The sequence below is a fragment of the Cetorhinus maximus genome, chromosome 14 (genome assembly GCF_964194155.1).
Source record: "Cetorhinus maximus chromosome 14, sCetMax3.hap1.1, whole genome shotgun sequence".
Lineage (NCBI taxonomy): Eukaryota > Metazoa > Chordata > Chondrichthyes > Lamniformes > Cetorhinidae > Cetorhinus > Cetorhinus maximus.
Genome location: NC_135892.1, coordinates 7,694,952 through 7,716,437, shown reverse-complemented (window position 1 = coordinate 7,716,437; position 21,486 = coordinate 7,694,952). Strand labels below are relative to the sequence as shown.

At 43.4% G+C, this 21,486-nt stretch overlaps 1 protein-coding gene across 2 annotated transcripts in view; it reads left to right on the top strand.

Annotated features, from left to right (window-relative positions):
- jag1b (jagged canonical Notch ligand 1b) overlaps positions 1 to 21,003 on the top strand; it is a 47,586-nt gene extending 26,583 nt beyond the window's left edge. Inside the window, exons 9-26 of one of the 2 annotated variants that reach the window (XM_078556453.1) lie at positions 157 to 270; positions 1,271 to 1,384; positions 1,781 to 1,827; positions 2,536 to 2,709; positions 4,222 to 4,372; positions 5,170 to 5,334; positions 6,029 to 6,142; positions 7,027 to 7,140; positions 7,296 to 7,409; positions 7,521 to 7,637; positions 9,720 to 9,747; positions 9,846 to 9,931; positions 11,933 to 12,046; positions 12,945 to 13,054; positions 16,446 to 16,682; positions 17,072 to 17,203; positions 17,720 to 17,870; positions 18,940 to 21,003. In XM_078556453.1, coding sequence (XP_078412579.1) covers positions 157 to 270; positions 1,271 to 1,384; positions 1,781 to 1,827; positions 2,536 to 2,709; positions 4,222 to 4,372; positions 5,170 to 5,334; positions 6,029 to 6,142; positions 7,027 to 7,140; positions 7,296 to 7,409; positions 7,521 to 7,637; positions 9,720 to 9,747; positions 9,846 to 9,931; positions 11,933 to 12,046; positions 12,945 to 13,054; positions 16,446 to 16,682; positions 17,072 to 17,203; positions 17,720 to 17,870; positions 18,940 to 19,394 — 2,537 coding nt within the window. In that variant the 3' untranslated portion in view covers positions 19,395 to 21,003. The remainder of the gene's footprint in view (positions 1 to 156; positions 271 to 1,270; positions 1,385 to 1,780; positions 1,828 to 2,535; positions 2,710 to 4,221; positions 4,373 to 5,169; positions 5,335 to 6,028; positions 6,143 to 7,026; positions 7,141 to 7,295; positions 7,410 to 7,520; positions 7,638 to 9,719; positions 9,748 to 9,845; positions 9,932 to 11,932; positions 12,047 to 12,944; positions 13,055 to 16,445; positions 16,683 to 17,071; positions 17,204 to 17,719; positions 17,871 to 18,939) is intronic. The other variant, XM_078556454.1, reaches the window with a different exon arrangement.
- The last annotated feature ends 483 nt before the right edge of the window (positions 21,004 to 21,486 follow it).

Below are 21,486 nucleotides of genomic sequence, written 5' to 3'. Positions count from 1 at the left end.
ATATTTATGCTCTCGTCATGACAAAGTGAATGAATTTGGAAGGCAGATGATGGGGGTCGGGGGTCGGTTGACCAAATTCAAGTGAACGTCAAACTCTACTGCAATTGTAGAATTTGTTTTGTGTTTCACTAAGTCATTTTTTTTTTATTTGTATAGATATTGATGACTGTGCTCCGAACCCCTGTGCCCATGGTGGCACTTGCCAAGATATGGTTGATGGCTTTAAATGTGTTTGCCCACAACAGTGGACTGGCAAAACGTGCCAGTTAGGTAACAATTTTTTTTTTTAAACATTTAAAAGTTTTTAGTGTAGTGAGCTGGTTATTTTAATGGGCAGTTGCTCTTTTTATTTATTTATATATATATATATATATATATATATAAAAGCGGGTTTTTGTTTATCATTCTTGGGTCTTTTTCAAAGATTGGGGTGCGAAGATTGTTTGTTGGCTTCTGGTGCATCTCACGCCTTCTAACAAAAGGCAAAGGCGGTGGGAGAAGTGGGTGCTGGAAATCTCTGGAAAGGGAAGCGTGTGGCAGTGTTTCTTTCCTGTGGGAAAGACACTGCACCTTTCTCGGTCATGTCAGCGCTCTCAAGCCAAGAAGTCTTGCAGCTGGATTTAGAATGGGGATGATCTCTCAAAGAATGGGGCTGGCTGCATTCCTTCTGCAATCCTTTTAAGCTGCCTGACTACAGCGGGGGCAAGCAGTGTCTCTCTGGACTTTGGAAGTGCTTGATTAACTCTTTTTTTTAATATATTACTATTGTTTAATCCTGCTTTTCTTGCTGTTGGTTCATAAGTGGGCTTGTCAATGAACCTGTCTAAATTGCATCTTGCCTTTGTAGGTGCAAGGTGAGTTTCCTTCTCCGTTTCCCTTCTTCCCTGCGTGTGCAGTGTTGGGATGGTGTGGATTGGAGTTCCCCTAGAATGCTTACTGACTTATCAGTAAGCAAAAGGTGGCATGTGTACACTGCAGGCACAGCTCCTGGGTTATAGTCACCATTTTCCTTTCGCCTTGTGATGAAGCACTCTGTAAGGGCTTCACTGAGAATGGGTGCGTTGCCAAACTTGGGTTGGAGTGAGAGCCCTGGGACTTGAATCTGCAATCACTGACAGTAAAACACCGGTAGCTGATCAAAGCCTTATTATAACACCCTCTCAGGCTGTGTTTTGGTGGAGGGAATTAGCCCTTGATGGTCCAAAACAGCTTTGTTCACCTGGTGCCTTGATTTCCTTTTTAAAAAAAAAAAAATCCTTTCTTATCACAGATGCCAATGAATGTGAGGGAAAACCTTGCGCCAATGCAAACTCCTGTCGAAACCTGATTGGTGACTACTACTGTGATTGTATGCCTGGGTGGAGTGGCAAAAATTGCGATTCGGGTTAGTATTTTAGTGTGCACGCGCGCGCACGGCTGTTTATAGATCTGGAGTGTACTGTTTGTGAAGTTCAAAACTGCCTTCAGAATGAACGGTACTGAAATGTATTGCTCGGCAGGGAGACATCTGCAGACAGCCAAGTTCTCAAAAAGGGAGTTGAAGAACCAGAATGAATATGATAAATTTTATCAGTCATTGAACCATAATGTAGCCGCCTTTTGATAACATAAGAAACGAGCCAAAAACTGAAGTTTTAGCAACTATTTCCAAACAGCGGCATGGAGTGAGACGCAACTTAATCAACTTGCCTGAAAACATGCAGAAAATATGACAGTTGTACGCTGTAGAAGCAAGAGTGTCCTTTCTGAGATTCTTATCAAAACTTTGTTTCGTTTACAGACGTTAATGACTGTCACGGGCAATGCCAAAATGGAGGAACTTGCAAGGTGCGTCTTTTGTTTTTTTTGTGTGAAAAGTCCTTTTTTTTTTAACCCCCCCAAAAAAATGGCAGAGATTCAGTTAAATATCATTCACACTTTCTCACAGGGGAGACGCTGAGTGGACATCTCCTCTCGTGTTGCGACCTAGAACCAGGAGAGGCTGTTTTAAAAAAAATAAGGGGACTCCCGTTTAGACGGAGATGGGGAGGAATTTCTTCTGAGGGTCGTCAGTGTTTAGAATCCTGCTCCCAAGGGAGCTGGAGAGGCTGAGTCATTGAATATATTCAAGGCTGAGCCGGTGACAGATTTCTGATCTGCAAGAGAGTCGGCGGTTATGGAGGGTGGGCGGGCGGGCGAGTGGGGTTGAGGCTACAATTAGATCTGCCATGATATTGAATGGTGGAGCAGGCTCGAGGGGCCAAATGGCCTATTTCCCCCCTCTAATGATCTAAGCTGTTTTGCTTAAATTTATTAAAACACTTGTATTTAGTGCAAGCAAAACTCATCTGCACCTAATTGCACTTTGGCCAAGAGTGCGTGCACAGTTTGAAGTTAGAATTGAGAGAAATCCTTTAAGGGTTTTGCACCTCTCATGCATACCACCACCGAGTCTATTGCAACTCGCTGTCTTAACTTTATTTTACCCCATCGTAAAGGCTAACGATTTCGAGGGTTAAATGTCGTGATGACTGATTTCCCCCCCCCTGTTTTCAGGATTTGATTAATGACTATCGCTGTACCTGTGTGCCTGGCTATGCTGGTGATAACTGTGAGAAAGATGTCAATGAATGTGAGAGCAGCCCCTGCCTCAATGGAGGTCACTGCCAGGATGAAGTTAATGGATTCCAGTGTCTCTGCCCTGCTGGTTTTTCAGGAAACCTCTGTCAGGTGAGCATCAGGTGTAATGCATACGCTGGATAACTAGGCTGCCACAGAAGATCTCTGTCTGACTGGTGTGCGCTGCTGTCTTAAAAGCCACTTAAGGCCTTCTGCCTGTGGCTTAGAATGAAAATTTGAAAAGCAGTGTACAATTTCAATTCCCCTGTGTAGTCAAGGAAAGTGGCCTTTTCTCTCTCTCCCATTTGACAATGCGGGGTTACAGTAGCATAGTGACTGCTGCTGGACATTAATCCGGACCCCGGATTACCAGATATGGAGACGACTTCAGATTCCACCATTTGGCAGGGGAATTTGACCAATTAGTTAAAAATCTAGATTTAAAAAGTTAATCTCAGTAAATGGTGACCACGAAACGGCTGAATTGTTGTAAAAACCCACCTGGTTCACTATGGTGCCTTTTAGGGAAGAAAATCCATTTTTACGTGGTCTGGTCTAGACGTCACTCCAGACCCACGTGTGGTGGCCTCTTTAACTGTCCCCCAACCACTCAGCTGCATTCAAGAAGGCGAGGATGGGCAATTTGGGATGGGTCATAATGTTTGTCTTGCCAGCACCCCATGAGTGAATTAACAGAGTAAGTGACTGCCCTTCACCATTGGCTGTAAAGTGCTTTGGGACAACCTGAAGTGATAGTCAATATGGCACAGAAGGAGACCAGTCAGCCCATCGAGTCCATGCTCTGTAAAGCAATCCAATCAGCCCCATTCGCCTGCTCAGTCCCCATAGCCCTGCAAGAGTTTATTCCCCTCCAGTGTCCCACCTATTTCCTCTTGAAATCATTGATCCCCTCCATGAACAGTGCTGTAGAAATGCAAGTGCTATTTTTATTTTAAACCAATTTTATTTTGATCTTCACCCTAGCCTTGGGCATACTGTCTGCTGGAACCCCCATGCGATTATATTAGTGAGACTCCCAGGCTCGAGAATTTCAACATGGGGGTTTGACAGAAGAATGATCGGACAATCCTGTCATCGCACAGCACCTTGTGCATCCTATCGCTGGAGTGATTTTTCTTTTTCTTTTTGGTGTTAAGGAGCTCTGGCTGATTTGTGTTGTTCCTTCCCCTCCCCTCTTCAAACCCAGGGGTCACTAAGGTTAATTGCAGTGCCCAAACTGCTGGCTGCAGATTAACTAGCCTGGGATCACATCACACCGGGGACCTTGTGGTCTGTTAGGCTCAGTTTTGAGTTGCCTTTATCCAGCTAAGTCACGGAACAGTCCTTTTTAACCACCGCAGCCCTTTTTTTTTTGGGCCTGGAAAATCCAAGAGGCAGAAGAAAATTTTTAAGGCACAAAGTGTTGACACCCAGAAGCTGCAGTGCAGGCGAAATATAGGTCGTCACTAGCTGGAGTGTGATTAAACTCTAGCTGTGGATTTAGATTGCTGAAAGTTTACTGTGCTGTCTTTGTCCTGTTGACCTCTCTTTGAATGTCTAATGTTACCTATCCTCTGTAGGTTAGAAGAACTTAGAGCTATTTCCCTTTTTCACATTTTACAGCTGGACATCGATTATTGTGAACCAAACCCGTGTCGGAATGGTGCGCAGTGCTTTAATCTGGCCAATGATTACTTCTGCAGCTGCCCAGAAGATTACGAAGGGAAAAATTGTTCCCATTTGAAAGACCACTGCCGAACTACTCCCTGTGAAGGTACACCACTTGCTTTTTGTTATCTTGAGTGCTATGGGTGGGTGGGTGGAGAAATTCGAAGTAAAGTTATGCCAGTTCTCAGGTAGCACCTTTACTTCCAGCGGTCGTTGCCTTTCTGGCTCAGTTAATTGGTTTATGGCACGGCTAGTTGGGGGTCATCATTCCAAACCCTGTCATAACAGTAAATAAAGTGCGTACGCGCCGATGTTTTCAGAATGCTGTGGGAGCCTGGAGTTGCTGTTCCTTGCAGAAAGGAAAGGGCATTATTTTCAGCGGAGCAGATCCAGGCTTAACTATTAACCAGGCTCTGTGTGTGTTCCACCTAATAATTGCTCCGTGGCTTTCTCATTCTGTTCTGTGGATGGAGAATGTTAGGTCAGACCCACCACAGAGTGATAGTAATTCCTCAGCTTGGTTCTGATATGTTTTAACATTTTACAAGAAAATGTACGTACCTCAGTTGGAAAACAATGCAGGCACTTTTACGCAGGCAAGGCAATGTATGTTTTTTTTCCCGCATTCTGTATGCGTCTAAAACATTACATTTGTGGTTCCTCACTCACTTTCCCCATTGCCTTTTGCAACAAAAAATCCTCGATTGAAGTGGACTAGTGGCAGTCATCCAAAAGTTGGGACTGTGCTCTTAAATTCCACAAAATATTTTAAATTATCGGTACTGTACATGCGTCTGGATGTCCCACTGTTATCGTTTGCATATGAGTTCATTGACATGGGTCTGAGAAATTCCATTTAAGAAAGTATTTTGCTTCCTGGTATTTTTTCCCCCCCCCCCCCAGTTATTGACAGCTGCACAGTTGGTGTAGCGTCCAACAGTACGCCCGCTGGGATCCGGTACATCTCCTCCAATGTTTGTGGACCTCACGGCAAGTGCAAGAGCCAGGCCGGTGGAAAATTCACCTGTGACTGCAACGAGGGATTCACTGGTACCTACTGTCATGAAAGTAAGAATGACATTCTCTGTCCCTCTCTCTCTCTCTTCCAACCCCCTTCTCCTCTCTCTCTCCCTCACCTGCTGCCTTTTTCTCTTACCTTCCCCTCTTTTTCTTTCTCTCCCTCTGCCTTGAGTTACCCTCGCCCATTTATCCGCCCCCCCCCCACACACAAATTAATAGCTTAAGATCCTCCTCTAAATGTTGAGCTGCAGGTATTAACTGTTCTTGCACTCGATGAGCAGAACCTCTTCTGTTTGAACCTTGGACTGTGCTGTGGGTTATTCATATTTCCTTGACTAGCGAGACTTTTATTTTCCCTTCTGACCTTGTGGCATCTGTGAATAATCAGCTAGTTGTCCCTGATCTTGACACAGAATTCACTTGTGGCGAGACCACACTTAGTAACAGAGTGCAATTTTAAAACTGGAGATCAATTTTCTCTCTCTTTAGTTTGTTTGAAGCAGAGGTCTTTGTTTCGACATGAGATTAAAACATCCAGGCTATTTAATAGTCTTTATCTGTACTCTTATTTTCTGAGATCAGATTACATCTGAAATCAGCAGGAACTTGCTGCTCATTTAAGTGTGGCTGAAAAAAAATGTTAATTTGAAGCTTCAGAATCTTACACCCGGCTGAAGAATAGGGAGCGTTGCAAAAGAGAACTTTGCTTTCTTGAAATCACCTTCTACGTTTCCCATTCCAGACATTAACGACTGTGAGAGCGATCCTTGTAAAAACGGTGGGACCTGCATTGACGGAGTCAACATCTATCAGTGCATATGCCGTGAAGGATGGGAAGGGATCCTTTGCCAAATCAGTAAGTCGAGCAGCCTCCGAATTGCTTTGCAGCTCTCAAATGTTCAGAGCAAGATGCCGAATTTTTATTTACCGCATCTGTTTAGTAGTAAATAAATCTGAAGTTGTTGCTCCATGCCTCACACCTCGAACAATTCCTGTTTATCCCCTTCATAACATTGTCGAGGTTTACGGCTCAGAGGCCACTCGGCCCATCGTGCCTGCGCCGGCCGAGAAACTAGCCACGCAGCTTAGTCCCACTTTCCAGCGTTGGGTCCGTAGCCCTGCAGGTTACAGCACTTGAGGTGCACATCCGGACACCTTCAGTATTGGGTTTACTCCTCAGGTTAGATGTTTAGCAGGTAGAAATGTGCAGGTAACATGTCGTATTTGCCAGGCTGGCATTTCAACAAGGACTTGCATTAATGTAGTGACTTTAATGTGGTAAAACACCACAGGAGTGCTATCAGACAAAATGTCACATGGAGCCATGCGAGGAGATATTAGGGTAGATGACCAAACGCTTTTGGTCAAAGGGGGATGTCTAAAAGGATGTGAGGGTGGGGGGATTTAGGGAGGGAATTCCAGAGATTGGGGCCTGGGCAGCTGAAGGCACAGCACTGATGATGGAGTAATAGGAAGCTGGATGGACGAGAGGTTAGAATTGGAGGAGCATCGAGACCTCGGCGTGTTAAAGGTCTAGAGGGTCACATTGTGGTGGGGGAGGAGGGGGGAGGGTGGTGTGCGGCTGGGTGGAAGGTGTGGGGTGGGGGAGACGTGTGAAGGTTCGCTTTGTTTCTTTTTGGAAATGGCACTGCTTGGTGTCAAATAATGCTACCTCATCGCTTGATGCGGTGCAAGTTTGACATGCAGCTGTCAAGTTTAGGCTTTGTTTCTGTTTTGCAGATATTAATGATTGCGGCATAAACCCGTGCCAGAATGGAGGCAAGTGTCAGGATCTGGTGAATGACTTCTACTGCGAATGCAAGAATGATTGGAAAGGCAAAACGTGTCATTCTAGTAAGTGTTCTTAGCTTATTTCCTCAGTGTTTTGTTTAAGTTCATTGTGGCGCTCTCTCTCTCTCTCTCTCTCTCTCTCTCTCTCTCTCTCTCTCTCAAGAAAGTAGAACCCTTCACCTGTTGTGGGCAACTGTTAAACTTGTGATACCTTGCAGGGGATAGTCAATGCGACGAAGCCACATGCAACAATGGCGGGACATGTTATGATGAAGGAGATACGTTTAAGTGTATGTGCCCTGCTGGCTGGGAAGGTGCCACTTGCAACATAGGTAAGTGGTTGCATGATTTAAGAATCTTTTTTTTTTAAACATTTCTTTCTCATGGTGCTGTTGGCCAAGACTGTAACCCTTTTTTCGTTTTTCTCTCCCCTCGTCCCGTAGCACGAAATAGCAGCTGTTTGCCGAATCCTTGTCAGAATGGTGGAACCTGCGTGGTCAGTGGGGATTCCTTCACTTGTGTCTGTAAAGAAGGCTGGGAAGGAGTCACGTGTTCGCAGAGTAAGTGCCAGTGTTCTGCAGCAGCACCACTATATAAAAGATGGCTGCGTTTGTTACTCTAGTTAGAGCCAAAAATTTAACACGCCAGTTTTTTTTTCCATTGCCAAAGCAGTTCATTAAGCTTCACACAGCAAATTACTTTGAACCCAGTGAGTTTTGTCCAAGCAAATGATAGTGGGGTGCGTAGATCATTAAAATATCCTGAAAGGGTACGGGGGGAATAATAAATAATGTAAAAATAGTAAAAGGCGAAGGAATGCTGGCCTTTATATCTGGAATACAAGGGGAAAGTAGTCATCTGTACAAAGCTCTAGTTAGACCACACCTGGAGTACTGAGAGCAGTACTGGGCACCATGCCTGAGGAAGGATATATCGGCCTTGGAAGGAGTGCAGTCTAGGTTTACCAGAATGATGCCTGGACACACAGGGTTAAAATACGAGGCTTCTGAGACCAGTGTTTTATTCCCTGGAATCTAATTGGTTAAGGAGAAATCTGATAGAAGGATTCAAGCCCCTATTTCCTTAGGATGAGTCTCTGAATAAGGGCCACAGCCTAGACGCACTTCAGGAGTGAAATTAGGAAATCCGTGCAGATGGAGTGCTCTCCCAAACTTGATAATTAGTGCTAGAGCAGTTGCTAATGTTAAATTTGAGTAGATTTTCGTTTGCCCCTTATCCCTTAACACCTTTGGCTAAGGCAGGTATGAGAGTTGGTCACAGATTAGCTGTGATCTTACCGAATGGCGGAATGGGATTTGAGGGGCTAAATGGTCTACTCCTGTTCCTTTGACTATAACCTGCTGTTACAGTATCCACGAGGCTAATAGTTGTCATTATTTATGTGCAGATGCCAAGCCACTTCAGGCAAGGGCAGATGTACGGTTCAAGATGGAAATATTAAAAATATCTCTCTGGGTTGCAGCGCTATGCTGTTAGGTTGGCTGAGATGCCATCTTGCTGTCTGCTCTCTTTCTCCCCCACCACCCCCAACCCAACCCCGCCCCCCCCCATTGAAATGCAGTGAATTGTGTGAAGCTGCTGTATTTGTGCAGTGGATAAAAACTCAACTCACCACAAAGTCTGATCCATTTTGATCCTCGCAGCATATTATCAGTGAGAGTGCTAATTTCTGCTAAATAAACCCCTCCCCTCTGCCACTGAAAATTAACTCGCCAAATTGTGGAATCTCCTTCCTTCAGGTTTTAATTGCTGGTGAAGATTTGAGGAACGTAAATTTTTTTTAACTTTTTCTATCCGTGTCTCTCAACCCAATCATTCTTGCCCCCCACCTTGTTTCTGTTTCTGTACCCGACTTGACATTGACTTCACCCACCCTTCTCAGTCCTAGCACTGTTAATCAGATCGGAAAGATGGTGAAACAAAGGAGATGTTCATTACTTACCCCATTTGCTTCACTCCCAGATGCCCTTTTTCCCTCGCTGTGAGGTTACCAGTTTACATTTATGTTCAGCAAGTTGCCACGCCCAAAATATATAAAAGATTAAACGTGCAAGGGCATGTCTGGCTAACAGCAGACCCTGTTGGATTCACTCTTCCATCAAATTTTGGCCCAGTGTCTTAAATCTAATTTCACCATCATGTTTATGTTCTCTTCTTGGCCTTGTTTTTCTGAAAGCAGGCAAAATAAGCATTTTAACTGCGACTCTGCCAGATCTAATCGCAATCCATTTTACTGCCCAGCTCTAGACCTGTGCCTGGGAGAGACACAAATTGCATAAATGAACGCAGATGTGATCTTGTTCCCAACATTCTTGGCTGATCAGCGAAATGTCTGCTTCCACTCATTTCTTCCTGTTAGTTGCTTTACAAGCACTGCCTCCCTATGCGCACATCTGTCAAGATGTATTTAGCAAAGTCCACGGTGAAAGCCTGGAATCCATTCAGAAGAGTAACAGCCCATTTGACAAACAGTAAATGACTTCCTACACTTTAATCATAGGCCTGTTAACAAGTAACCACCTTAGGGCGCAAGTACAGTGGGAATTTTATGTTCCACAGAAGTCGCTGTGACTTATCATTAAAACCTTAATTTTTTGTGCTGTTCTTTCTCCCCCCCCCAGATACAAACGATTGCAATCCACACCCATGGTAAGTGAGGTTTTCGTATTTTAAAAAATATTTTTGGATTCTTTTCTCTACTTGTGATTATGACGTCTCCATGTCTAACGTTAACTTTGTAATTTAAGTTACAACAGTGGCACTTGTGTGGACGGTGAGAACTGGTATCGATGTGAATGTGCTCCTGGTTTTGCGGGACCAGATTGCCGGATAAGTGAGTTTTTTTTAAAAAAATTAAAATATGGCATCACAGCTTTTGCTTGTTTTTAATTACTGAATCACTAATTGCATTAGCCGCGAGCTGTCCTTAAACAGTGTGAGCAACTGTTGTGGAATGAGCTAAACTCGAGCCCCTTTATTGATATCATATTTACTTAAAAGCCATTCAGTTATTGTTTAACAATTGTGCTGTGGTATTGGTTAACCAATGCAGAGCGTTTAGTTCAAGAAGTGAGGATAAAGTAGTTAACTACATACCTGTTTTTCTAATATTGCTTGTAGGCGAGCCCTTAAAAAATTCATTATTCCATTAAGAGTAAAGCAAGTGAGCACTTAGAAATATGTAATTCACCCTTGCGCTTTCAAGAGCAAGGCAAATTATTGCTCATTTCTTCAATGAAACGCCTCATAAGGACTTGCAGTAGATGTGGGGCACATGGATTCTCAATGCATTGGATGATTTTACACAAAAAAAAACTTTACTAGAATGATTCAGGTGGGCGGGTATAGACTGTAACAACGTGGGCAGGAAGTGTTGGTTTCTGGACAGGGAAGGAGTTGAGGTAACTGGGTGTTGCTCTGGATAGTTGGGAGTGATTTGAGATTTGCCAGCACGGTCTCAAAATTGTCAGGAACCTTGAAAATGGCCAGTTTGCCAAATGCTGCAGTGATACTTGCCCACGATTTAGCGGGATGAGCAGGCAGATAGCTGATGCAATTTACTGTGGGTTAGTAAAATATTTTGGTCTCTTTCGTTAACTGTTTGTTGTGCCGCTGTTCAAGCAAGTGAGTTTTCTGTAATCGACATTTGTTTATAACTAAAACCCAGCCCTGCGTTACTTATGACCTCTATCACCGTAATGATCTTAAGTAGTTCCATTTCTACCCTCCTATTGGCTCTTTTAGACTGTCGTGCTTGAAAGCTGATGTACTAAGCAGCTTAAACTCTCAGATCCCGGGCAAGTTACTTTGCCAGTCAGCATGAGTTTTCCATGGGTACTTTGCACTCTGCTTCTGGTTTGATTATTGTCATGTAACATGCTACAGCGGGACAATAGCACCAAAATAAACTGGTACTCGAAAGAACTAGTTAATCAAAGTGGATGTTTTAATTCTTCAAAACAACTGAAACTATTTTGGTGACATTTCATTTTGCTTTTTTTTTGTTGAAAGAATAAAACCATTCTAAGCCCCCTCATTGAATTTATCCAGTGAATGGTTGGTTGAGTCTTGCAGATCTGATAAGTCCCAGGTGTAATTTTTGGGTTCGGAGTTAGTTGATTCCCTGTCAGGGGATGGGTTTAATTTAGCTCGTGTGGAGAATTCCTGCTGCTGGTTATTACTCCTGAGCTCTCAAACTCTTGCCGTGTCACTCCCCACGCACCCCCTCTGCCCCTCTCCTGCTTTCTGTTAATGCAACTGTGAAAGGCTCAGTTGTGATGCCACTGCAGTCAAATAGACCATTGACCTTCACTGCTGCTCACTATTGAACCTTCGCCAGAAGGTGCACGGCTCCTGTTGAACGTACCCGGGCAAAAGTCATCACCTTCAGGAGGAGTGAGAAGAGGCATTTGAAACCAAATATTCCTCTTTGAAACTGGCTGACTTCTGTCTAGTCCACATTTTTAAAAATTTTCTAGTGTCCTCGGCATGCAAGTCAGCTATTTTCAGGTCAAGACTATCGCAGGTTTATAAGACTATTAATTTGATGCAAGGACACAGGTCTGTTTGGATGAATTTTAAAAGTTGTAACCTTCCGCTGTCCGGCTGATCTCTTGCAGTAAAGTGAGAGATTCTAACCCAAAGTGAGATTTTAAGCTTCGAGTGTGATGGACAGTTGAGCAGCACCATTGTTTTTTTTTAAAAAGTGATAACAAAAATCTCAGCAGGCCAGTCAGCATCTGGAGAGAGAGTTGAACGTTTTGGGTCAATGACTTTTCATCAGAAAGGTGCGTTTAAGTGCCTTGGTCTCATTGTGAAACAATTACCTTTTCAGACATCAATGAGTGTCAGTCTTCACCCTGTGCCTACGGGGCTACGTGTGTGGACGAAATCAATGGCTATCGCTGTATTTGCCCTCCAGGCCGCAGTGGGCTCAGATGCCAAGAAGGTAAAGCATGTCTCCAAGCACAGCGGATTTAAATAGATTGGATGTATCCCTTGACCATAGAAGATTTAAGCGGTGATCTGATTTGAAGATGATTAAAGGATTTGCTAGGGCAGATAGAGGTAAACAAATCTAGAGCCAGGGGTCGTAACCTTAATATTGAGCTTGGTCATTCAGGGGGTGAAGCACTTCTTCACGCAAAGGCTAGTGGCAACCTGGAACTCCTCAACCAGCTACTGAGGCTGAGGGATAATTGAACATTTCCAAACTTGAAGGTTTTTTTTTCAGGTAAGGATATTGAGGCTTACAGAAGCAAGGCAGGCTGAATGGAGTTGAGGTACTGACCAGACAAGGAGTAGGAAGGAGGTGGCCCTTTTGGCTATTCAATACGATCATGGCTGATCTTCAGCCTCCATCTGCTTTCTTGTCCTCTCCCTTGATCCCACAATCTCGAAGAAGGGCGGAGTGGGTTAGAGGGGCTGAATGGGCCTATTCCTAGCCCAACATCTAATGTTTTCATACAATAGCTTATACTTTAATCTTGCTGATAAGACTTGTTGCATTTACAGTGACGAGGGTTTAACCTACCAGCTTCCTTGTACATCAGAATGATTTTAACAATGTTCTTAAACTGGCTGTCATGATATAGTTTTGGCTAATGAGTTGGGGCGGTGGAGATTCTGAAGTTGGGGCAGTCGGGAGTGGGGGTGTCTGCAGCTGGGAGGGTGGTGGGGGGGGAGTTGGATCTGAATTCTACTTGGGAGTGGGGGTGTCTGCAGTTGGGAGGGTGGTGGGGTGGAGTTGGATCTGAATTCTACTTTGCAAACTTTGAGATGATTCTTTGTTTTTTTTTCGCGAATCAAATTCTGTGATTTTAATGTTAATCTCCATCCTCCTGCAGTTACAGGGAGAGCTTGCATTCTGAAAGATAGTGTTGCATCACATGGAGCTAGGTGGGAAGAGGACTGCAATGGATGTCAGTGTCACAATGGCAGAGTTACATGCACAAAGGTATGATACGTGCAACAATGCACTTAAACCTGTGAAAATGAAGTTTTTTTTAAAAGAAAGTAAAAATATTGAGCCTTGTTGAAAAGAGATGTTGCTGAAGCTCTTGCTCTTATCGGGACGAACACAGGAATGCCGGATTTCAAACGATCACAACAATTTATCTACTACAGGGGAAAAGGGCGCTGAAAATCGATGAGGGGAGGTGGGGAGCAGGGTGGTGGGAGAGAGGAAGGAGATGAGAGTAAAGGCGATCTCAGATTTGGCTCTTTTAAGCACCGTGTTTGCATCATTGAACATAGTTACAGTTCTGCCGTTGGGATAAAGGAGTGATTTTTGGCAGCATGAAATGGGAAGCTATGGAAATATGTCTAGTCATATTTTGCCAACAATTAGCCATATTTTACATATTCAAGCTAGGTGTGGCTAGCTGAGAGCTTTTGCGCTCTAGGTACTGGAATTTCAAGCATCCATTAAATTGTATGTTTGCCTTTCTGCTTTCCATCCATCCTAATGAAAGGTCATTTAACCGCCCCCCTATTAGGGTGTGTGAAAGGATGCAAAATTGGAGCAAAAGTTAGGCCATTCAGCCCCTCAAGCCTGCTCTGCCATTCAATAAAATCATGGCTGATCTGTTTGTGTTTCAAGTTCTACATTCCCATCTACCCCCAATAACCTTTGATTCCCTTACCTAACAAGAATAAATCCACCTCTGCCTTAAAAATATTCAGTGACCCCACCTCCACCACCTTCTGAGGCAGAGTTCCAAAGTCGCACAACCCTCAGAAAAAAATTTTCCTCATCTCTGTCCAATAAGGGTGACCCCTAATTTTAAAACAGTGCCCCCTCGTTCTGGACTCACCCACAAGAGGAAACATCCTTTCCACGTCCACCTTGTCCAGACCGTTCAGGATCTTATATACTTCAATCAAATCACCCCTCACTCTTCTAAACTCCAGTGGAAACAAGCCCAGTCTGTCCAACCTTTCCTCAAGTCAACCCGCTCATTTCAAGTATCCATCTAGTAAACCTCCTCTAAACTGCCTCCAACGCACTTACATCTTTCCTTAAGTAAGGAGACCAAAACGGCACACAGTATTCAAGATGTGGTCTCACCAATGCCCTGTGTAACTGAAGCATAACATTCTTTTATGTTCAATTCCTCTCATCATAAAGGATAGCATTCCATTAACTGCCTTAATTACTGGCTGTACCTGCATACTAACTTTGACTCATGCATGAGAATGCCTAGATCCCTCTGCACTTCTGAATTCTGCACTTGTTCTCTGTTTAAGTAATACCTTGCTTCTTTATTCTTCCTGCCAAAGTGAATGATGTCACATTTTCCCACGTTATACACCGTCTGTCAGATTTTTTGCCCAGTCACTCGACTTGCCTATATCCGTCTAAAACTCCTTATGTCGCCTTCACAATGTACTTTTCCTACTTATCTTTGCCGTCTGCAAATTTAGCTACCATGCCTTCGCTATCCTCATCTAAGCCATTGATGTGAATTGCTAAAAGTTGAGACCCCAAGCACAGACCCCAGGTTGAATGGTTGCTTGGCTGAATGATCTGTTGTCTTTCTATCAGCATATATATCCCCTTCCTCTCCCCCCCTCCCAACCCCAGTCAGCTTATCCGAAATAAGTATTTTGATTTGGGGAATTGTATTTGGATGATTGATCTCGTGCTCATAAGATTGAGCAAGAAAATGTATGCTCCAGTATGGAATTTAGCTCGGATGTTGTGAACTGTGAGGAGGATAGTGTAGAACTTCAAAAGGACATGGACAGGTTGGTGGAACGAACAGAGAAATGTGAAGTGATTCATTTTGGTAGAAAGAGTGCAGAGACGCAACACAAAGTAAAGGGCACGGTTCTAAAGGGGGTGCAGGAGCAGAGGGACCTGGGTGTATATGTGCATACATCATTGAATGTGGCACGACATGTGGTGAGTGTGGTTAATAAAAGTATACAGCATCCTAGGCTTTATTAATAGGGGCAAAGAGTACAAAAAACGTGTATAAAACACTGGTTCGGCTTCAACCGGAGAATTGTTTCCAGTTCTGGATACCACACTTTAAAGGCAGTAGAGTGGGTGCGGAAAAGATTCACAAGAATGGTTCCAGGGATGAGGAATTTTAGTTACGTAGAAAGTCAAGACTGAGAAGAGAAGGTTGAGAGGAGATTTGATGGAGGTTTTCAAAATCGTGAGGGGGTGTGGACAGAGTGAATAGGGAGAAACCGATCCCACTGGTGGACGGATCGAGAACGAGAGGGCACAGATTTTAAAGTAATTGGAAAAAGAAGCAGCAGTGACATGAGAAACTTTTTCATGTAGGGTCTGGTTAGAAACTGGAATACACTGCCCCAGTGTGGTGGAGGCAAGTTTAATTGAGGTTTCCAAAAAGGAGTTGGATCATTATGCGAAAATGAAAAATTTTCAGGATGGCAGAACAGGCCTTAGTGGTGCTAGGTGAATTGCTCCTTCAGAGAGCCAGCACAGACATGACGGTCTGAATGGCCTCCAAGGTCTGTGCTTTTTTCATCCTTTTCCAGGATGTGTGCATCATTGGCTAGGCTGGCATTTATTGCCCATCCCTAATTGCCCTTGAGAAGGTGGTGGTGAGCTGCTTCATTGAACCGCTGCAGTCTCTGTGGTGTAGGTACACCCATAGTGCTGTTAGGAAGGGAGTTCCAGGATTTGACCCAGCGACAGTGAAGGAACGATGATATATTTCCAAATCAGGATGGTGAGTGTATTGGAGGAGAACTTCCAGGTGGTGGTGGTCCCATGTGTCTGCTGCCCTTCTCCCTCTAGATGGTAGTGGTCGTGGGTTTGGAAGGTGCTGTCTAATGAGGCTTGGTGAGTTCCTGCAGTGCATCTTGTAGATGGTACTCACTGCTGCCACGTGCATTGGTGGTGGAGGAAGTGAATGTTTTAAGGTGGTGGATTGGGAGCCAGTCAAAGCGGGGCTGCTTTATCCTGGACTGTCGAGCTTCTTGTGTGTTGTTGGAGCTGCACTCATCCAGGCAAGTGGAGGGTATTCCATCACACTCCTGACTTGTGCCTTGTAGATAGTGGACAGGCTTTGGGGAGTCAGGAGGTGAGTTACTTGCTGCAGGATTCCTAGCCTCTGACCTCCTGTAGCCACAGTATTTATATAGCTAGTCCAGTTCAGTTTCTGTGAAATATTGATCTATTCTATTGAACTGATTTTGTTGTAAGATGAACAAAGATCATTATTTTTAGAATCTTTACTCAACAATTGGCAAGACGTAAGTCTGTTTTAAAACTACATCAAGATCCGTAAACTATTTTTGAGGAATGCTTCAATAAGAACGGGCTCACTGTCGAGTAGATAATGAATTGAATCAATTTTGTCTTGTAGATGTGGTGTGGACCTAAACCTTGCAGAGTTCACGGGAAAGGCCATGGCAGTTGTCCAGCATGGCAAACCTGCCTCCCTATCCAGGATGACCACTGCTTTGTTCCTCCATGTGTAGGCTTGGGTGAATGCTCATCCAGTCGCCTGCCAACAAAAACCAGATGTCAGCCTAACGTGGATTACCTTGACAATACTTGTGCCAAGATCACTCTTGCTATTAACAAGGAGATGCTTCGACCGGTATGTCAAAGTAGATTTTTTTTTTGTATTCATTCATTCATGGGATATGGGCTTTGCCAGCACTTATTACTCATCCCGACTTGCCCACAAGCTGGTGATGAGCTGCTGCTTTGAATGGCTTGCTAGGCCATTTCAGAGGGCAGTTAAGAGTCAACCACATTACTGTTGGTCTAGAGTCACATGTAGGCCAGACCAGGTCAGGATGGCAGATTTCCTTCCATAAAGGACATTAGTGAACCAGATGGGTTTTTAAGGACAATCCAGTAGTTTCATGGTCACCATTATCATTAGGTAATCATTTGTAATGTTAATGACTGTTCTGAATTTGTCCATTTCAACTGCATGAAAAATTTACCTGGTATTTTACAGTTCGATTTGTTTTCTTTTAGGGCGTTACCATTGAACAAATCTGTGCAGAACTGAGGCATCTACAGGTTTTGCGCAACCTCTCGGTAGAATATTCACTTTATCTCGTCTGTGAAAAAACCCACTCCGCTGCTAATGAGATTAACGTGGCAATAGTAAGTATCTCCCTACATTATTAAAGTTTCAAACAGTCCTGGTGTTGATAAAGTCAGGTTGGGAAAAGTTTTTTTTAGCCTGTGCTTGCAAAAACCCAAAACAAAACATCCACTATTAGATGTGATTGCACTATTGGACAGCACATGCTGAACAATCCTGAGTATGCTAATAGCTACACTAATAACCAGTTTAAGATAATCAGTCAAGCTCATAATGTGGCTTATTTACACTCGCTAGAAGTGACAAACATTCATGCAAAGGGACCCATTCACTGTAAACAAAAGGAATATGTTCAAGCCTTGTGCATTTTTTGAATTAGCTGTAAGCTTGAGTTGCGTATAGTTTCCCATTGGCTGAGGCATTGCCATGGAGAAAGCAATCAGTTGACCTGCCAAACAATCAGCACCCTTTTCCCTGGTAGTATAAGTTGATCATTTGAAATTTGGCATTCTTGCGTTTGTCCTGACGTTCTTACATTTTACCCTTACTTCCCCATCCCCATCCCCGTTCTGCAGTCAGTGGAAAATTCACTCCAGGAAATGAACCCAATCAAAGATATAACTGAGAAAATTACGGACGTCATTAGTAAACGCGATGGAAACAACACTATTCTTGCAGCTATCGCAGAGGTTCGAGTCCAAACAATGCACGAACCACTCAAGCCAGGTAAGTCTCGATGCGATTGGGAATTTGGGGGGGGAAAAAGGCAGTTCTGAAGCCCAGGTTGTCTGAAGTGTTCTCCTGTAAGGATGGGGACTAATAAACAGTGACGTCAGTCTGGGCTGCTGTCGTACCTGCTGACAGTTTTAGATTGGAGTTGGGTGTCTGCTGCCCTTCCCCAGACAACCAAAGGTTCTACACACAACCCACCTTACTGCAGGCAATATGGTCCAGCATCTGCCAGACAAATCAACAAGTGTGTTTGTGTACAGATGAACACGTTTAATAATTTGACTGCAATGCTACCAGTCAGCGACAGTACCTCCATATACACTTACTTGTTTTCACACTCCCTCTTTTTGTTTTCTTGCTGCTGCCTGTCCAAGACACAACCTTGTGTTTTGCCCTTGGTACCCAACTTTAAGGGAGCCAAAGCTCAAAACATTGTTTTCTCATTACGCAGTCCCCAGTTGTTATAGCACGCGAAGTTGAGGAACCTCGTGTACCTTTTTTTTTTATTCCTTTGAACTTTTTACCCCATCTCTCCTGAAAAGCATCAACCCTCGATGGGTTCCCAAGCAACCAACGTTTTTTTTTTTGTTGCCTTGCCCAACTTGGTGCTCAGCCTGAGATTGTGGGCAGGCTGCGTTAATGCCATAAGGTACGGTTCGACCCAGTCCTCGTTTGGCCTTCACGTACGCGTGTTTCAGTGGGTGTCACCGGCTCGTGGATCAGGGAGTGCAAATTCCGAGGGTGGTGGGTTTCACTGTAGAAATCCGGTTGCTGCTGAGGTTGAGACAGAACCAATTCAGTGACTGTGAAACGGTTCTGGTTTCCGTGGCTCCTGGGTTGGCTCGGGGCATCTCCCAACGAAGGCGCGGGAGCATCCTTTCCACAGGAGCCTACGAATTAGGAGCAGGAGTAGGCCACTCAGCCCCTCGAGCCCGCTCCATCGTTCAACAATAAGATCGCGGCTGATCTGAACGTCGACTTCAACCCCACCTTCCTGCCTCCCCCCCCCCCGATTGTCGGCTCCCGTTGGTGCTGTCTTCACTCGTGCTTTGTCTCGTTGCAGATTTCCTGGTCCCCTTGCTGAGCTCCGTGATCACAGTGGTTTGGATTTGTTGCTTCGTGATGCTGTTTTTCTGTTGGATACGGCGTCGGAGAAAACGTAGCAGTCCTACTCCCACCGCGTCGGACGACACCACAAACAACGTACGCGAGCAGCTGCACCAAATAAAAAACCCCATCGAGAAGCACGGGATGAATAGTTCAGCCAGCAAAGACTACGAAAACAAAAATTCGAAAATTGCCAAAATAAGGACGCATAACTCAGAGCTAGAGGAAGTGGATGTAGACAAGCACCAGCAAAAGACGAGGTTTTCCAAACAGCCCGCGTACACACTGGTAGACAGAGATGAAAAACTGGTACAAGGTACTCCTACAAAGAATCCGAATTGGACGAATAAACAAGATAATAGAGACTTGGAAAGTGCACAGAGCTTGAGTCACATGGAATACATTGTATAGCAGTCAGTGGCGCTGCTTATTTAATATTAAAACGATGCACAGCCTTTTGCTATCCCCGAAGGCTCAAAGTCATAGTTCCTAAATTGTTCTGTAATATTTTTTGAGTGTAAAAGGGTATTATCGACAAAGAATCCCTACATTCGTCCAAGTTGAGACAAACTGACTTACACAGGCATTGATAGTTGCTGTGGTTGGCTGAGATTACACAGGCTGCATCTCACCTCTATGCAAAACTAGTCAAAGTGCCCTAATGTAAATTCAGTTGCTGTTTAATGCATTGCTGAACCATTCTGTAATTAAATCGCAGTTTAATTAGGATTCCTCGCCCTTTGCCAACCTACCCAGTTGTAGGCGTGAGCCCGCTCCCGGTTTAATTTAAGATGGTGAATTTTTATTTATTTTTTACTGGCTCTGATCTCTCAGTATTGTTAAGTTGTGTATAATAAGTTTGACTTCGTTAGTCTAGTTTTGTAAGTGCCTATGCAGCTGGAAACCACAGCAATCATCAACATCCAAGATGATTATTTTTTGTTGGGGGGCACAATGTCAGCAGTTGCTGTTCAGATGAAGAATTTAATTAAAAAAAAAAGGCCAAGTGTTTATGATTTTGTACAAATGTAAATACTTTTTTAATTAATCACTGTGTATATTTGATTTAATAACTTAAATAATCAAGAGCCTTAAATACCATTCCTTTTATTTATATGTATGTTTAGATTTGAAGGTTTTTGATAGCTTTGTAAGCTTATGGTTCCTTTATTTTTGATGAATTGTTTCTTTATGTTTCAGTAATGTTGCCTTCATGCCAAATTTGAGGTGTGCTCTAGATGCTGAATAGATTATTTTTTAGCACTGGCAATGGCCTTGTGCCTCAGAACTGTTTTGTACAATGTCAGATATTTTGGATCAATTTCTATAGTATCACTTCAAGCTCTTTTTCTTTTTTGGCCAGGATTTTTTTTTTATATACATCAATTTGAGACAAGCGGAGAGCATTAGACTAGAATGCTTTGATACTTGCTGCTTTAGAGTTCAAAACATTTGAGTGACAGGCAGACTGCAACAAAATACACTTGTAAGGGAACAAATTAACCTATTTACTTTTGTGTAACTGAAATGTGAGTGGTTGCATGTACTTAAAAAAAAAAATAAAATAAAAAAACACATTGAATATCTCTAGATAGTGCATTTGAATTAAAAGCACGGCACAGCATTGTTTTGTAAATCCTGATCTTTCACCTTGGATATAATATTGAACCACTTGTAGATTTGATTTTTGTAATAACATACCTGCATTTAGGAAGTATTCTAGTAATAAGCTAGCTGTTGAATACTTGAATGGTAGATTTTTCCAGTGAGATCACTATGTAAAAATGCCAAGTCACACCGCCTGCCTTAGCTGAGGGAATCCAGACGCTTCTGCAGAGTGTATCTATACTGAACTGAAAAGGCTCTTAAACATGGTCATCTCATTGGTAAAACCTTGATCTTGATGTTTTCTTGTGTATTGTGACATTAGTGTTATATGAACATGAGGATGCATCTTTGTGTTGCTCCTGGCAATAAATTTTGGAAATTAATATTTATTAAATATTTTGATACAACAATGCACTACTGTTGTGTGCTTTCTTTTCAAGATGTGCATGCATTTCCATAATTTCAAACATTAGCATTACACAATCAGATCTAAAATGTGCCCCTTGTGTTTATCCAGTTCTGAAATTTTCTCCTGGCAAGATTACAAAACGACTGATAAAAATATAGGTACTTCTGTACCTTGATGAAAAGCGCACTGACTTTTACAGTGCACTGCAGCTAACGCGATGTTTTAGAACTGTAATGTATCCTTTGGTTAGTAAAATGCTGGGATATTAACGAGCTTTTTGTCAAGTAGTTTGGCCAGTTTGACACTTACTTTGTAAACTTTCTGCAAATTCTTTTCTCCAATTGTGCACCCTTGCTTTGGCTGCAGATGGTTGTTGATCTTTTGACCAATTGGATGAATGGAGGGCACCATTTCGAAATAGGCAAGTAGTTGCATTACCTCAGGCTGTCTGTATTCCTTTTAAGCTGCCTGCAAGAGTTTTGTTGC